Genomic DNA, 13,861 nt, shown 5'->3' on the forward strand with positions numbered 1-13,861 from the left:
ATAACTTAGGAAGACATTGGTGAATGAGGCCCACTCATTCACCAACCATTTTCTATACAGTCACAATTTGTGAGGAATATAAATTTTTCGATGGTTCGAAATGTTAGGAGGAATCCGCCATTGCTGCTTGCAGCTATATTTATTGTGAGAATGCTGTTAAGCATTCTCACTATTGTTTTCCTGTTTCTCTTTATTATTATTATTATTATATCAACTTCTTAGTTCTTCCGCCGTTTTTTGGCCTTTAACTAGTTCTGCATACTTTCACCGATTCCTACAATTTATGTATCAAAACGTTCAGCTCCTTCAGGAGATGTTGGCTATGACTTTTGGTATTTCTCACTTTTATACTTTTTAAGGCATTAAGGTTTTTGTGCAAATTATTCTCCCATTAAAAGTAATGGTAAATCCTTTCAAATCATTAAAAAGCTTCCTCCTCTTTCAAACCTAACTACTTCAGCTTACTTTCAGCTAGACACCATTCAACCTTTAAAATGTTCAAAAGACATTCAGCTATTCCCAAATGATTCAGCTTTTTCAAATACTCAGCCAATTTTGAATTATGACAGTTTGAAATACATTAAAATGTTTGCTCCTTCTTGTTTTTTATGAATGAGCAGCAAGCAGCTGGCTGCTCTTTTTCTGATATTCAACTAATTTGTCAAACAAATTCCTCTAACGTTCATATAGTTTAACTTACAGAAACAAGTTATACCTTAAAATGTAGGAAAAATTGTCCTCTTTCAGCCAATGTAATTACTAAAGAGCTCACATTTACAGATTTTCAGCTATGAGCCTTGAAGCGAGAGCAGCCTTTCAAATTCTCTCACTAACTTCAATGGAGAGGTGACTAAAATCAGTCAGAGAAAGCAAGAAGGAACAAGATTTTGAAACTGCCGATAGAGTCGTATTTCTGACCGCACAGACATATAAAGGACATCTCTGGTTTCGGCAGAGTCTTGGGTCTCGGAAAATATCCTTATATTTTGGATTGGACGTATAGTTTTGCGTCTAGGTCAACTTGTTGGAGGTGTGGATGCTAGGTAAATGTTCGTTTTTCTCTCTGCCTAGCTCGTTAGCTATCACAGCTGCGCCATCACCGTGGCAACCAAACAAACAAGCACCAGGAAAGCAAAAGGAACACGTTTTTGAAACTGCAGGTAGAGTCGTATTTCTGACTGCACAGACATATAAAGAATATCTCTGGTTTCGGCAGTCTTGGGTCACGGAAAATATAATTATTTTTTGTATTGGACGTACAGTTTTGCGTCTAGGTTAACTTGTTTGAGGTATGGATTCTAGCTACAGTTCTGTTATTCTCTCTTATAATCAAGCTAGCGCGATGGCTCTCCATAACTAAAAACGGGTCGATTTTTTTCCACAATCGACCAAATTGGCCAAACAAGGTATGTAGCTACATTGAGCTTAAAGTGTACATAATCTAGCCTCCATTCTAGTGACGCTACGACTGTCATCATATGGCGAAACCAGGTCACATAGCTAGCTACGTTTTTCCAGACATAATATTCGTTACCTAGCTACAAACAAATGCTTCGTAACTGAACAGTATTTACTTTGTATTGGCGATATTGACAACAGAGGTTAAGGAACTTGTCTTTAATTAAAAGATGGTCTCCGTTTTCAATTTGAAGCAGTAGATGTAGCTTATGTAGGAAATGTTCCATTGCATCCTCTCTAGTTTAGCTTCGGCTACAGATGGACGACAATCACGATGCATGCATTATTCACGCCTACGGTGTTAATACAGTCTGTAAAAATACCACTTTGACACACTTGCAAGATGATCCGCTGGTTAGATGTAGCATGATCTTATTTACTACCCACAATAGTTCAACTTTTTTTGCTGCAGCATTTTAATCAGTTAGCTCCAGGTCATCTCTAAAATAAATTTCAGACCTTTTGAAACCTGAGCAAATGACTTTCTACTAAATTTTCAAATTCTTCTGAATTATTTCTCTTTTTGCATTGTTCTTCTCTTTTCTGTAGTTTTATGCCTTCGTCCAGCTCCTGCCCCTTTCAAAAATACCTTTCGGGCGCTTTGAAGCTTCAGGTTATAACTTTCTACTAAATTTTCACTATTTTCAGCTCTTTTAGCATGGTCAGCTATCCCCATTCAGGTTTTCAGCATTCTCACTGCTGTTTCGCAGGAACAGCCTTTTCTAGTTGGGTGTGCTCAAGCCTTCGCGAGAGCACAACCTTTGTTCTCTCACATATATATTATTATTATTATTCTTTTTGCCCCCCTAAAACTCAGTCAATATTTGGCCTACATAGACAAAGTAGGTGTCAAAAGTTTCGTCTTGGTAGCGATTGAGTTGCTTCTATTGGAATTTACGTTCCGTTGCATGGTTTAGGCTGAAGTTAAGTTTTTGTGGCGAAAAGTGAAGCTAACGGTGGCTAATTTGCTAGCCACAGTCACTGACGTTACTAACGTCACTACGTCACTAACGTCACGAAAACACGCGTGACTACCTTTGGCAGAACATTCGTTTCGCATCTGTTAACTTGGGGGATAGCTAGGCTAACTATAGCTTTACTGCAAGGCAGCTGCAGAAACGCCACAAGCAAAGAGGCCAGGGTGATAACTATTTACTCATTTTACTTTGTGATATGACACACAATTGTCATGTGTAATGTACAGTATAAGCTGATATTATTAAGGAAGTACATCTACTTTCGGAAACAGTAGTCTACTATTTCACTGAAGTATTAGCATCATGACATTAGCCTGTGTTGCCCGGGCAACACATACTACAGTGGTCTATGATGTATCTGTTTTCAATCGTTAAAATAAACATTCCTCACATATACATTTTCGTTGTAGGATTTATTCTGACATTAGTAAACGATTTGTTGGTGAAATTACCATTACCTGTGGTTTCAAACCAGTGTAGCTCACTGCAACGCTGTAGCTTACGGGAAACACACTACAAAAACATCTACAGTACACAGCTGTTTAGGAACTCCCCTTACTTAAATCAAAAGTCTATCTAACTACTAACCTGAACTTCTTTGCCACAGCCTAAAGGTTGTCAATCTGTTCATGAAAATAATTAATTTCAGCCTAAACCGTACAACGGAACGTTAAATCCAATTCAACCAACGCAATCGCTACCAAGACGAACACAGCAGTAGTCTACTACTGTACCGTAGTAGTACAATTTACCGGGGCAGCTTCTCCACACAGGGCTATATCGCATTTTGCGTTGTTACTGAAAATGATCGCTACCAGTGAGCTTTTTATGAATGAGCGATTTTCCACTAAATAAATGTCAATCTTATTTACGTTTTGGGGGGCATATTTTCAGTTAGCAGATGGGACTGTCTGAATCGCGATTCCATCTTCTACTGCCGGTAACGTCGTAGAATAATCTTCAAAGGGGGTTCTTTATTAATGAATGAATGCAATGAGTAGGCTAAATGCCTTAAAATATCACGAGAAGGGAAAAACTTTAAAGGACGTTTAAGTCATAGAGATTAGGTCAATTTTTACACCGGTCTGCCAAATTTATTCGTTTTGATTCAACGATGAGGCTGCCTCTTGCAGGGGAAATGAGAAGATATCTATTTCATTCTACACTTCACTCGTATTTTCAGTTGTAAATGAGCAGCAAAAAAATGCTTTTAAATCTATGTAATCTTTATGAATAATAAGTATGCATTTTTATATAAAATATAGAGAAATATCAGTTGTAAAAATGTCATCCAAAAACGGACCCCTGTGCAACTGACGCAAGCAAGCACACCCTACAATTTCCCCAGAAATTGTACCCTCTCTAGTTATTATTCTTTTTGCCCCCCTAAAACTCAGTCAATATTTGGCCTACATAGACAACCTAGGTATCAAAAGTTTCGTCTTGGTAGCGATTGAGTTGCTTGTATTTTTATTTACGTTCCGTTGCAAGGTTTGAGTAGAAATTGTTTTTTTGTGGCGAAAAGTGAAGCTAACGGTGGCTAACTTGCTAGCCACAGTCAATGATGGTACTTACGTCACTAACGTCACGAAAACTCGCGTGACTACCTCTAGCGGAACATTAGTTTAGCAGCTTGTTAACTTCTGGGAGATAGCTAGGCTAACTGCTTTACTGCAAGGCAGCTGCAGACACGCCACAAGCAAAGAGGCCAGGGTGATAACTATTTACTAATTTTTCTTTGTGATATGACACACAATTCAGAATCAGAATTGTTGTTTATTCGCCATGAAAGTTTGCACAGACAAGGAATTTACTTTGGCAGGAGAGCCTACCTCGGCAGCCATTTTCGGCGCCAACTAGAAAGTTACAGCATAACATGAGGAGAGAGGAGGAGAGAAAAAGGCAACCCCCAGACAATGCTCCTAGAGGAGTACAGTGTGGGAACAGGCAAAAACCTCACATAACCGCACATAAGCCCAACAACATTTACAAAAACATGTGACTTGCAACTGGGAGTGGCGGGGGGGTAGACAAGCAGCATCTGGACCTGCAGCCAGTAGGCGCTGGCTGCAGGACACAGACCCACGTTGGATGGGGGTGGGGGGGTGGTGATATCTGTAGTAGGTGAAAGTTAATGTGTGAGTAGGTCTGGGTTGGCGCCCTCGTCCTAGACCACAATCAGTCCGATTCTCCCAATGCAGATTGTGTTGGTAAGGAGACATCCTTGGTCATGACCCGGGCAGAGATCAAACCACAGATGTCAGTGGGGGGGGGGGAAGAGCAAGATAGTCTCGCTTCAGCGCTCTCCAGGGGAGTTGTTTTCCAGCAACGGCCTTGGCCAAGGTCTGTGCTTTACGGGGCCGAAAGTGGATAAGATTGGGGTAGTTGTTTTGACGAGTAGCCGCAACGCAATTTTCACGTCCACCCTTCAGGAAGGTCTCCATCTCCTCCATCTTCCTTTGCAGAGCCGCAAACTTATTCCTGTTGTAATCCATACTGCGTTGTAAGTTCACAGTCTGAGCTCCAACAGCTCTGCCCAATGCATCAATCATGTTGGGCAGCTTAACGGGGCTTTTGATGGCCGCAGCCGTTTCCTTGATTTTCTAATATACAAAGCCAGCGCCTATTCCAAACAGCAGAAAGCCTGTAATCACGGTTCCGAATATGAAGATGTCTTCAACGTCCTCCACGGAACCCGAGCTTCTCTTCTCTGGTGTCAATTGCATTGAGAGACCAGCTAATTAATTCCATGCTTCTAGTTTCGGAGAGTGATGATGAGAGAATATCTTGAGACAGACAAGACAAGACAGAGCCAAGCAGGGAAGGTCAGGGAGGGGAGGAGAGAAAAATGTGACCGCCTTCATCGAGAGCCAAGAGAAGGATTGTGATGTGTAATGTACAATATAAGCTGATATTATTAAGGAAGTACATCTAGTTTCGGAAACAGAAGTCTACTATTTCACTGAAGTATTAGCATCATGACATTAGCCTGTGTTGCCCGGGCAACACATACTACAGTGGTCTAAGATGTATCTGTTTTCAATCGTTAAAATAAACATTCCTCACAAATACTTTTTCGTTGTAGGATTTATTATGACATTAGTAAACGATTTGTTGGTGAAATTACCATTACCTGTGGTTTCAAACCAGTGTAGCTCACTGCAACGCTGTAGCCTACCCGAGACACTAGTGAGTAGCTAACAAAAACATCTCCACAGCTGTTTAGGAAGTCAAACGGCGACAGAACATGTTCGGCACTCCCCTTATGGGATTCCATTTGTGCCAAAAAAGTTGATGCTTTTGTACAATGGATCTTGGCGATTGCTTTGCTCTCAGTCGTTAACTTCGTAGCAGTTCTTGTGATTTGCAGCTTACCATTTGTGCCAAAAATAAGTCAATGCTTTTGTACAATACGTCTGGTTATCTTGGCTATTGCTTTGCTCTCAGTCGTTTACTTTGTAGCGTTGCGTTTACAATGTGCCACTTCACCTGTCTTTGCTGTGGTTGTTGCTTTTGTCTTTGCATCTTGACGATCACGTGGATCCTTGCAGTTACGTAGCCTACCTGCTGCTTTTAGGTGCGTTCGACTTTATGCAGCGCCGGCAGTCGCCTGCAGCACGGCTGACTTGAAGCAGCCAATGGCATTCTCAGCTTCAAGGTCGGCGCTGCCGCATAAAGTCGAACGTACCTTTTGACATCGGATTTTTCCCGCTGCTGATTTCATTGGTTTGAAGCGCTAAAACTATTTTTTATTTAGATGTTATTGGTCTTAGCCTCCAATCATCAAAAACGAATTTTATGAGTATAATATAACAAAAAAATCACCAGATTTCTTATGGATAATGTACGTGTTATGTATCATGTTACATTGTTATGTACACGTAGCCATACAGTGCTTATGTCAAGTTTTATGTTCCAGACTTATCTTACTCAATTAATTTGTTTCCTCACATAGACTACACACAATATTAAACAATAACAAAGCAAAAACAGGTTTTTGGAGTGTTTAGTTAATGAAAAATAAGACTGATATATTAAATTTAAGTATTCAGACGTTGTACTTCAAATGATTGTAACTTTATTATTATTATTTTTGCACTGACACACATTTAACATAAGACAATGCAAACAAGAAGGCATTACCCAATATTGTTAATACTCTTTAAACAGGCATCTTAATCACACTAAGACTCTTAAACAACATTAAACAAAACAATGCCTTTTACTTAATTGTCAGTGGTGCTAAGGTGCATGCTAAGGTAATGTTTTCCTGACAATGATGAGAACAGATTTCACATTTACAAAACTCAAATAGCCTACAGTGTGAGGTTGCAATTTACTGATTGTATGATAATACTCCATTGTCGCTGGCTACTTGGACACCAAAACTCCTTTCAAACTGAAAACACCAACATTAAATCATGCCTGGCAACATATTTCCACTAGCACTGTGCTGAATGTTATGGCACAGTGGCATGGATGCGGTGGTGCAGGCTCACTGTCCTTCCAGCTACAAGGCAGGCATGATTCAGCAGCTTCCTCACCCCATTAGACCTCCTCTACTATTCCACGATGCTTTGCAGAGAAAACCAGACCTCTGACAATAAATGACAACACAACACCAGGCTTAGGTCTCAATCATGTCTCTCTCCGTTGGGAAAGCCGGAGGACCATCTTTTATAGGGCACAAGAATGTAAACATAGATAGTGACAGTCAGGCAGTAATGACGTTACAACAGTCTCAGAGAAAGAGATTCACTGCTCCCAACACATGACAACTCTCAGACGAGAGAGTTCATAGTTGGAGCTCTCCTAGTAGTCATGACAAGGGACGTTTAGCCAGTACTTTCTCCTAACCCCGAACATCTATTAACCTGACACATAGACACAATATACTCTTATTAATAGCAAGCTTACATGAGAACGTACTAACTAGTATCCAATGACTAGTTCTATTGATTAGTGAATAATGTAAGCACACAGGAAATTCCAATTTCTTCCACAGTCCCCCCTTTTGACGTTTAACGTCAACACAACAAACATCTATCAACTGTTTATCTGAGGCCTGCTGTAGTGCCTTACATTTCACAAGTTTCATAACATTTCAAAACCTTAACAATCAAACAATACTTTATCTGTTACTACTCAGCACAGCATACATGATTATAGGATTTGAAGAAGTATTAGGTAGTACCCAATCAGGTGAAAAAGTACAAAGTTAATGAAGTGAATAGCTTTTTGCTTAGTTCTCAAGATAGGGCTCCTGGAAATGACCTAAACGCTCCTTCTATTTTCCTTGTTCAAAGTTGCATGGCATTATACAATTTGGCGATATTGTGACCTCTGATTCATCCTAGTAACACAGGGATTTCCTAAGACCCCACAAAAGAACTAGCTTATAGCTATTCACTTCATAAGCAAACAGCATACTGACAGTTTATCAATGATACTAGAAACATAGGCATATTTCTCTCCTGGACATAACCAAGGGTCATGCTCTCATGAGCTCAACACAGCATGGTATAGATCAAACACTGTTCATAAATTCAGATTATTTCAAACAATATAAAAGTAATACAGTAACCACTATCTTTAATTATTGTTCACCGATCTGTGGTTAAGGACAGATCTATTCAGATTGCATACAGCATTGTATATCAGTTGGAAAAATAGAAGGAGGCAAATGGCCATCTTTATTACATTGGCAAAATAGTCACTTGGTACTTGAGATTATATATCAGACATGTCAATCATTCTCAGGGCAATGCAGTAATCATTGCTTGCTTTTGTCTGTAGCTTGATTTGGGCTACCATAATCTTACTGGCAGCCTTACGAAAGCCCACTGCACGGCACTGTACACAGCAGGCAGTACACATCTTCCAAGCACAAACCACAATCAGCACAACAACGATTAACATGCCCAATCCAGTGATTTCCATTTGAATAATAGTCGAAAAATAAACCCCTAACAGAGGAAATCAGTCAGCACAATTCCAAGCTTCAGGTTCCCCCAAAGATGAAATTATCTCTTTAATGTGAGCAGCCATATTTGTGATATTAGCAGATTCATCTGGGATTAAAGTACAACAGTCATGACCTATCACAGCACAGTTTCTTCCTTGAGCTGACAACAGATAATCCAGTGCCATACGGTTCTGTAGCACTACCTTATGGTCTTCATCTCAGAAGCAACCACAGTTAAGGCGTCGGCTGTCTCATTACCAATGGACTCCAACCCTACTGCTAAGCTCCTAATATCTCTAAAGGCAGTGATAACACCATACACAGGGAGAATGGCAGCTGAAAATGTGAAACGTGACTGTGTACTATTGAATCCACGTGATGTGATCCCAGTGCATCTGCATTAATAATACTTCTCTTGTGGCGGTGCCACCAATGTTTGGGAAAGGGGTGCCGGGGCAACCCATCTACAGGTCCGAGAGCTCATACAATACACAATGGATTTGAAATGAAACAAGATGTGAAAGTGCAGACTTTCAGCTTTAATTTCAGGGTATTTACATACAAATCAGGTGAACGGTGTAGGAATTACAACACATTTTATATGTGGCACCCCCCCTTATAATAATTGGACAAACTAACATAATCATAAATCTAATTGTCACTTTTAATACTTGGTTGCAAATCCTTTGCAGTCAATGACAGCCTGAAGTCTGGAAACCATAGACATCACCAGACGCTGGGTTTCGTCCCTGGTGATGCTCTGCCAGGCCTCTACTGCAACTGTCTTCAGTTCCTGCTTGTTCTTGGGGCATTTTCCCTTCAGTTTTGTCTTTAGCAAGTGAAATGCATGCTCAATTGGATTTAGGTCAGGTGATTGACTTGGCCATTGCAGAACATTCCACTTCTTTGCCTTAAAAAACTCTTTGGTTGCTTTCGCAGTATGCTTCGGGTCATTGTCCATCTGCACTGTGAAGCGCCGTCCTATGAGTTCTGAAGCATTTGGCTGAATCTGAGCAGATAATATTGCCCGAAACACTTCAGAATTCATCCCACTGCTTTTGTCAGCAGTCACATCATCGATAAATACAAGGGAACCAGTTCCATTGGCAGCCATACATGCCCACGCCATAACACTACCTCCACCATGCTTCACTGATGAGGTGGTATGCTTTGGATCATGAGCAGTTCCTTCCCTTCTCCATACTCTTTTCTTCCCATCTTTCTGGTACAAGTTGATCTTGGTCTCATCTGTCCATAGGATGTTGTTCCAGAACTGTACAGGCTCTTTTTGATGTTTTTTGGCAAACTCTAATCTGGTCTTCCTGTTTTTGAGACTCACCAATGGTTTACATCTTGTGACGAACCCTCTGTATTTACTCTGGTGAAGTCTTCTCTTAATTGTTGACTTTGACACAGATACGCCTACCTCCTGGAGAGTGTTCTTGATCTGGCCAACTGTTGTGAAGGGGTTTTTCTTCACCAGGGAAAGAATTCTTCTGTCATCCACCACAGTTGTTTTCCGTGGTCTTCCAGGTCTTTTGGTGTTGCTGAGCTCACCAGCGCGTTCTTTCTTTTTAAGAATGTACCAAACAGTTGATTTGGCCACACCTAATGTTTTTGCTATCTCTCTGATAGGTTTGTTTTGATTTTTCAGCCTAACGATGGCTTGCTTCACTGATGGTGACAGCTCTTTGGACTTCATATTGAGAGTTGACAGAAACAGATTCCAAACACAAATACCATACTTGAAATGAACTCTAGACCTTTTATCTGCTCCTTGTCAATGAAATAACGAACTCCCTTTATGAGGGAATAACATACACCTGGCCATGGAACAGCTGAGCAGCCAATTGTCCAATTACTTTTGGTCCCTTAAAAAGGGGGGGGCCACATATAAAATGTATTGTAATTCCTACACCGTTCACCTGATTTGGATGTAAATACCCTGAAATTAAAGCTGAAAGTCTGCACTTAAAGCACATCTTGATTGTTTCATTTCAAATCCATTGTGGTGGTATACAGAGCCAAAATGTAGAAAATTGTGTCAATGTCCAAGTACTTATGGACCTAACTGTATATTTCCAAACCAGACAGATCAACTTTGAGGGCAAAGAAAGAATACATTTAACCCTTGCCTCCCTAACCCTTGACGCCTGAATAAGAAATTATAATTTCAGTGCGGCAGCTCCATGAGCCTGCTCAGGATGGTGTGTGTGCACGCATACACATTTTGTCCTGCCAGCCTCCGCGGAGTAACTTCCAAGCATCTCCCAGCATCTCGGCAGCTTTGGCCAAGACTGAGTGCCACCAGTCTTTGATTCCTCAATCTCTGGTCCACAAGCCTCTTCGGGCTGGCCTTTTTTAAGCCCGGAGGTGCATAGAAAACTTTGTTACAAGCAAACAAGACAAACAATACATACATAGCAAATGCTGACAACATACTCAAGCCATGTTGATTTAAAAGACAAGTACTTCTCATTATTTAATCGTGTTGTAGCCTTACTTCACAAAAACATGAATAAAAAACTTAACAGCTTTTTAGAAGTAAGACAATAGAGTCGGAGGTCACCAACATTTTGAAGAACTAGATGTCTTCCAGAAGGATTATCAAAAATAAAGTCTGAGACAGAATATTTTTCAAAAGTCAAGATGACTTGGTGGTTTATTCAGCAACGCAGATGCAGCATACATACACGGAAGGTTCAAAAAGCCCTCACATTTCCTTGGACATCTCATTATATAGACAAATATGAGGATCAGACCCCCACCCTGTCTGATACAATGACATAACCTTCTAGAACATTCTAGAAGGTTCTTTAACCAGTTCCTATCCACCCCAAAACTGCGTACGCATACCCTGGCTCTTAAAGTGTTGATCAACTTTTCTCTCCTCCAAAGCCCCCAGAAAGCCCCCACTCTCAATGTCCTCGATTCATCTCAACTCCAGTTCACCCCAACTCTCAGTCTCCATCCACGTCATGCTTAACCCGTTCCTACATCCTCCATCTCTCCTGAATCTGGCTTAGGTCTGTAGGACCTGTTACTTCGGATGCGGGACTTCTACTCCTAATGCGTGACTTCGATCCTTTGGGAGTATATACAGCTATTGTTCCACCACACCAGATGTATCCCTTCAGACCATCCTGTTGATTTGTCTAGCAAACCCGCTGTTATGCAAGTTCTTACTTATAACAGGCCACACTTATCAAAACACACACTCTTTCCCCATCCTAAGATTGCCAAACCAACTCCTCACTAGACATCTTCCCTGTTCTGGTTTGATCCTGTTACTGAGTGTAATTCTTAACTGCGTAGGCCTCAGTCCGCCATCTTAGGCCCCAAAACCTCTGACCCAGTGTACACTTCTCCGGTTGCCACCTTCCCACTAATCAATTTCCCACCACAATATCTAGTCAATATGTTGAAAACAGTGTTGTGTAGACACAATAGATTTATTTGCACGTTTTTATTTCAAGTCTCCACCTTCAATGTTTCAGTGTGCTGTTGTCCGTGTTGCGTTTTTGCTCCGCGGCTTTACTCGTGGAAAACCAACGAATCAGCGCACAGCTCATCTATATATTCATGAGCAGGAAGTACCAGGGGCATAGAACAGCACCGGGGCCATTTTCAGTCCAACCAATGTTACATACCCTATTCGGAGACCTTGTGTGAACAGTGTGAAATACCCCAAAAACCCAGTCAATGACCCCTTTAAGACCTAACTTCACTACACTGGTAACAAACGGCCAACCATACCCCAATAAAAATTATATCTGATCTGACATTTTGGAAGATTGACAACGCTAAGTTAATCATCAAGTTGAGTAGCATGGTGCATAGTACATGGAATGACCCACAGCAAGTAGCCTATTTTACCTGCCTTTAAAGAACTGCATTTTATATTGCCTCAAATATACTTTTCTCTATGTGTCACGTATAAACTGCATTACACGCTTCACTACACATTCTTGGGTGCTAAGCAGTACACCTGACACATTTAAACTTCACGCAGTGCCCGGTTCACAAGATAATCGAGCCACAGAAACACACAGATTCCTGGCATCATAGTATGATGAGTAAGCACTCTCCAGCCTCTCGTGCAAAATACTCTGGCACTAGCTGAAGTAAGGGAAGAGTTTTAGAGACTGAAACAAAATCAAGGAACACATGCGGAAGATTGTCTACAGGGCTTAGCCATGTTAGGTAGAAAATTGGATGGGGATCAGTCATCTGTCTTCATACATCCATTCTAGTCTACAGGAGATGCATGGACCATTTGGAACAGCCCATGAGGCATACTGTATATGTGGGCACATTTATGGTTTCCATGAGGGCATTCACTTACAAATGACTTACACTCCATGATCTCTGTAAGATAGAGGTATTTCTCTTTCCCAGCAGCTTTCCATTTCTGGGTTTCAGAGCCAGCATGTACAGTAACTGAATGTCAGTATTTGATCTGTTGTTTACAGGTGACTGCTGGCTGCTGGCCGCCATTGCATGCCTGACACTAAATGAGAAGTTGTTGTATAGAGTTATCCCTCCAGACCAGAACTTTACAGAGAACTACGCTGGCATCTTTCATTTCCAGGTATGGCCCTTGTCCCAAACCCTCAAAGCAAATTAGTAGGCTACTTTGAGGATCATAATTCTCTTCAGTACATTTTATGCCCCCTAATTAACTTAGCACAGTTGGTCAAATTGGAGAATAGTTTATTAGTAAGTTCTGCCATTCTTTGTACAATCTTTTGAAATATGTTTAAAACAATATAAATAAATCAATTGAAGCACATAAACATCCTGTGTTCATCGTTTTTCTGTCCCACCAGTTCTGGAGGTATGGGGAATGGGTAGATGTGGTGGTGGACGACCGTATCCCCACCTGTAGAAACAAGTTGATGTTCACCAAGTCTGGCAGGAAGAATGAGTTCTGGAGTGCCCTGCTGGAGAAGGCCTATGCCAAGTAAGTTCATGTAATTGGCCCATTTTGTCTACAACATGGCATCACTACATCAACCTTTTTTCCTCAAATAAAGACCCAATTTCAAAGAAATATTACTACAGAACCCTGATGAATACAACCCTCTGGTCAGATTGAATGGCTCATATGAGGCCCTGAAAGGAGGGAACTCCCTGGAGGCTATGGAGGACTTCACCGGGGGAGTGACTGAGTTCTTTGACATGTCTGAGGCTCCCAAAGACCTCTACACGGTCCTGAGGAAAGCTCTGGACAGAGGTTCTCTCCTGGGTTGCGCCATAGATGTGAGTATTCTCAGCATCCACTTGTGTGCTAAATGCAATTTAATATTCTGCAGGGACACTGCTCAGCAAAGTACTGGATTCAAACACCTAAGTACTCTTAATTTTACTTAGAATATCTGCCTTGGCTGATGATTTCCGTTGTTAATCTTACTGGTCAGTTTTACCACTAATCCCGCACAATCTGTCACATATGTGTAAC

At 41.0% G+C, this 13,861-nt stretch overlaps 1 protein-coding gene across 1 annotated transcript in view; it reads left to right on the top strand.

Moving 5' to 3' along the window:
- LOC136947231 (calpain-3-like) overlaps positions 1-13,861 on the top strand; it is a 60,045-nt gene that overhangs the window by 30,856 nt on the left and 15,328 nt on the right. The window contains exons 3-5 of the mRNA XM_067241162.1: positions 12,873-12,991; positions 13,230-13,363; positions 13,494-13,662. Of these exons, the coding sequence (XP_067097263.1) occupies positions 12,873-12,991; positions 13,230-13,363; positions 13,494-13,662 (422 nt within the window). The remainder of the gene's footprint in view (positions 1-12,872; positions 12,992-13,229; positions 13,364-13,493; positions 13,663-13,861) is intronic.

The sequence above is a fragment of the Osmerus mordax genome, chromosome 8 (genome assembly GCF_038355195.1).
Source record: "Osmerus mordax isolate fOsmMor3 chromosome 8, fOsmMor3.pri, whole genome shotgun sequence".
Classification (NCBI taxonomy): domain Eukaryota; kingdom Metazoa; phylum Chordata; class Actinopteri; order Osmeriformes; family Osmeridae; genus Osmerus; species Osmerus mordax.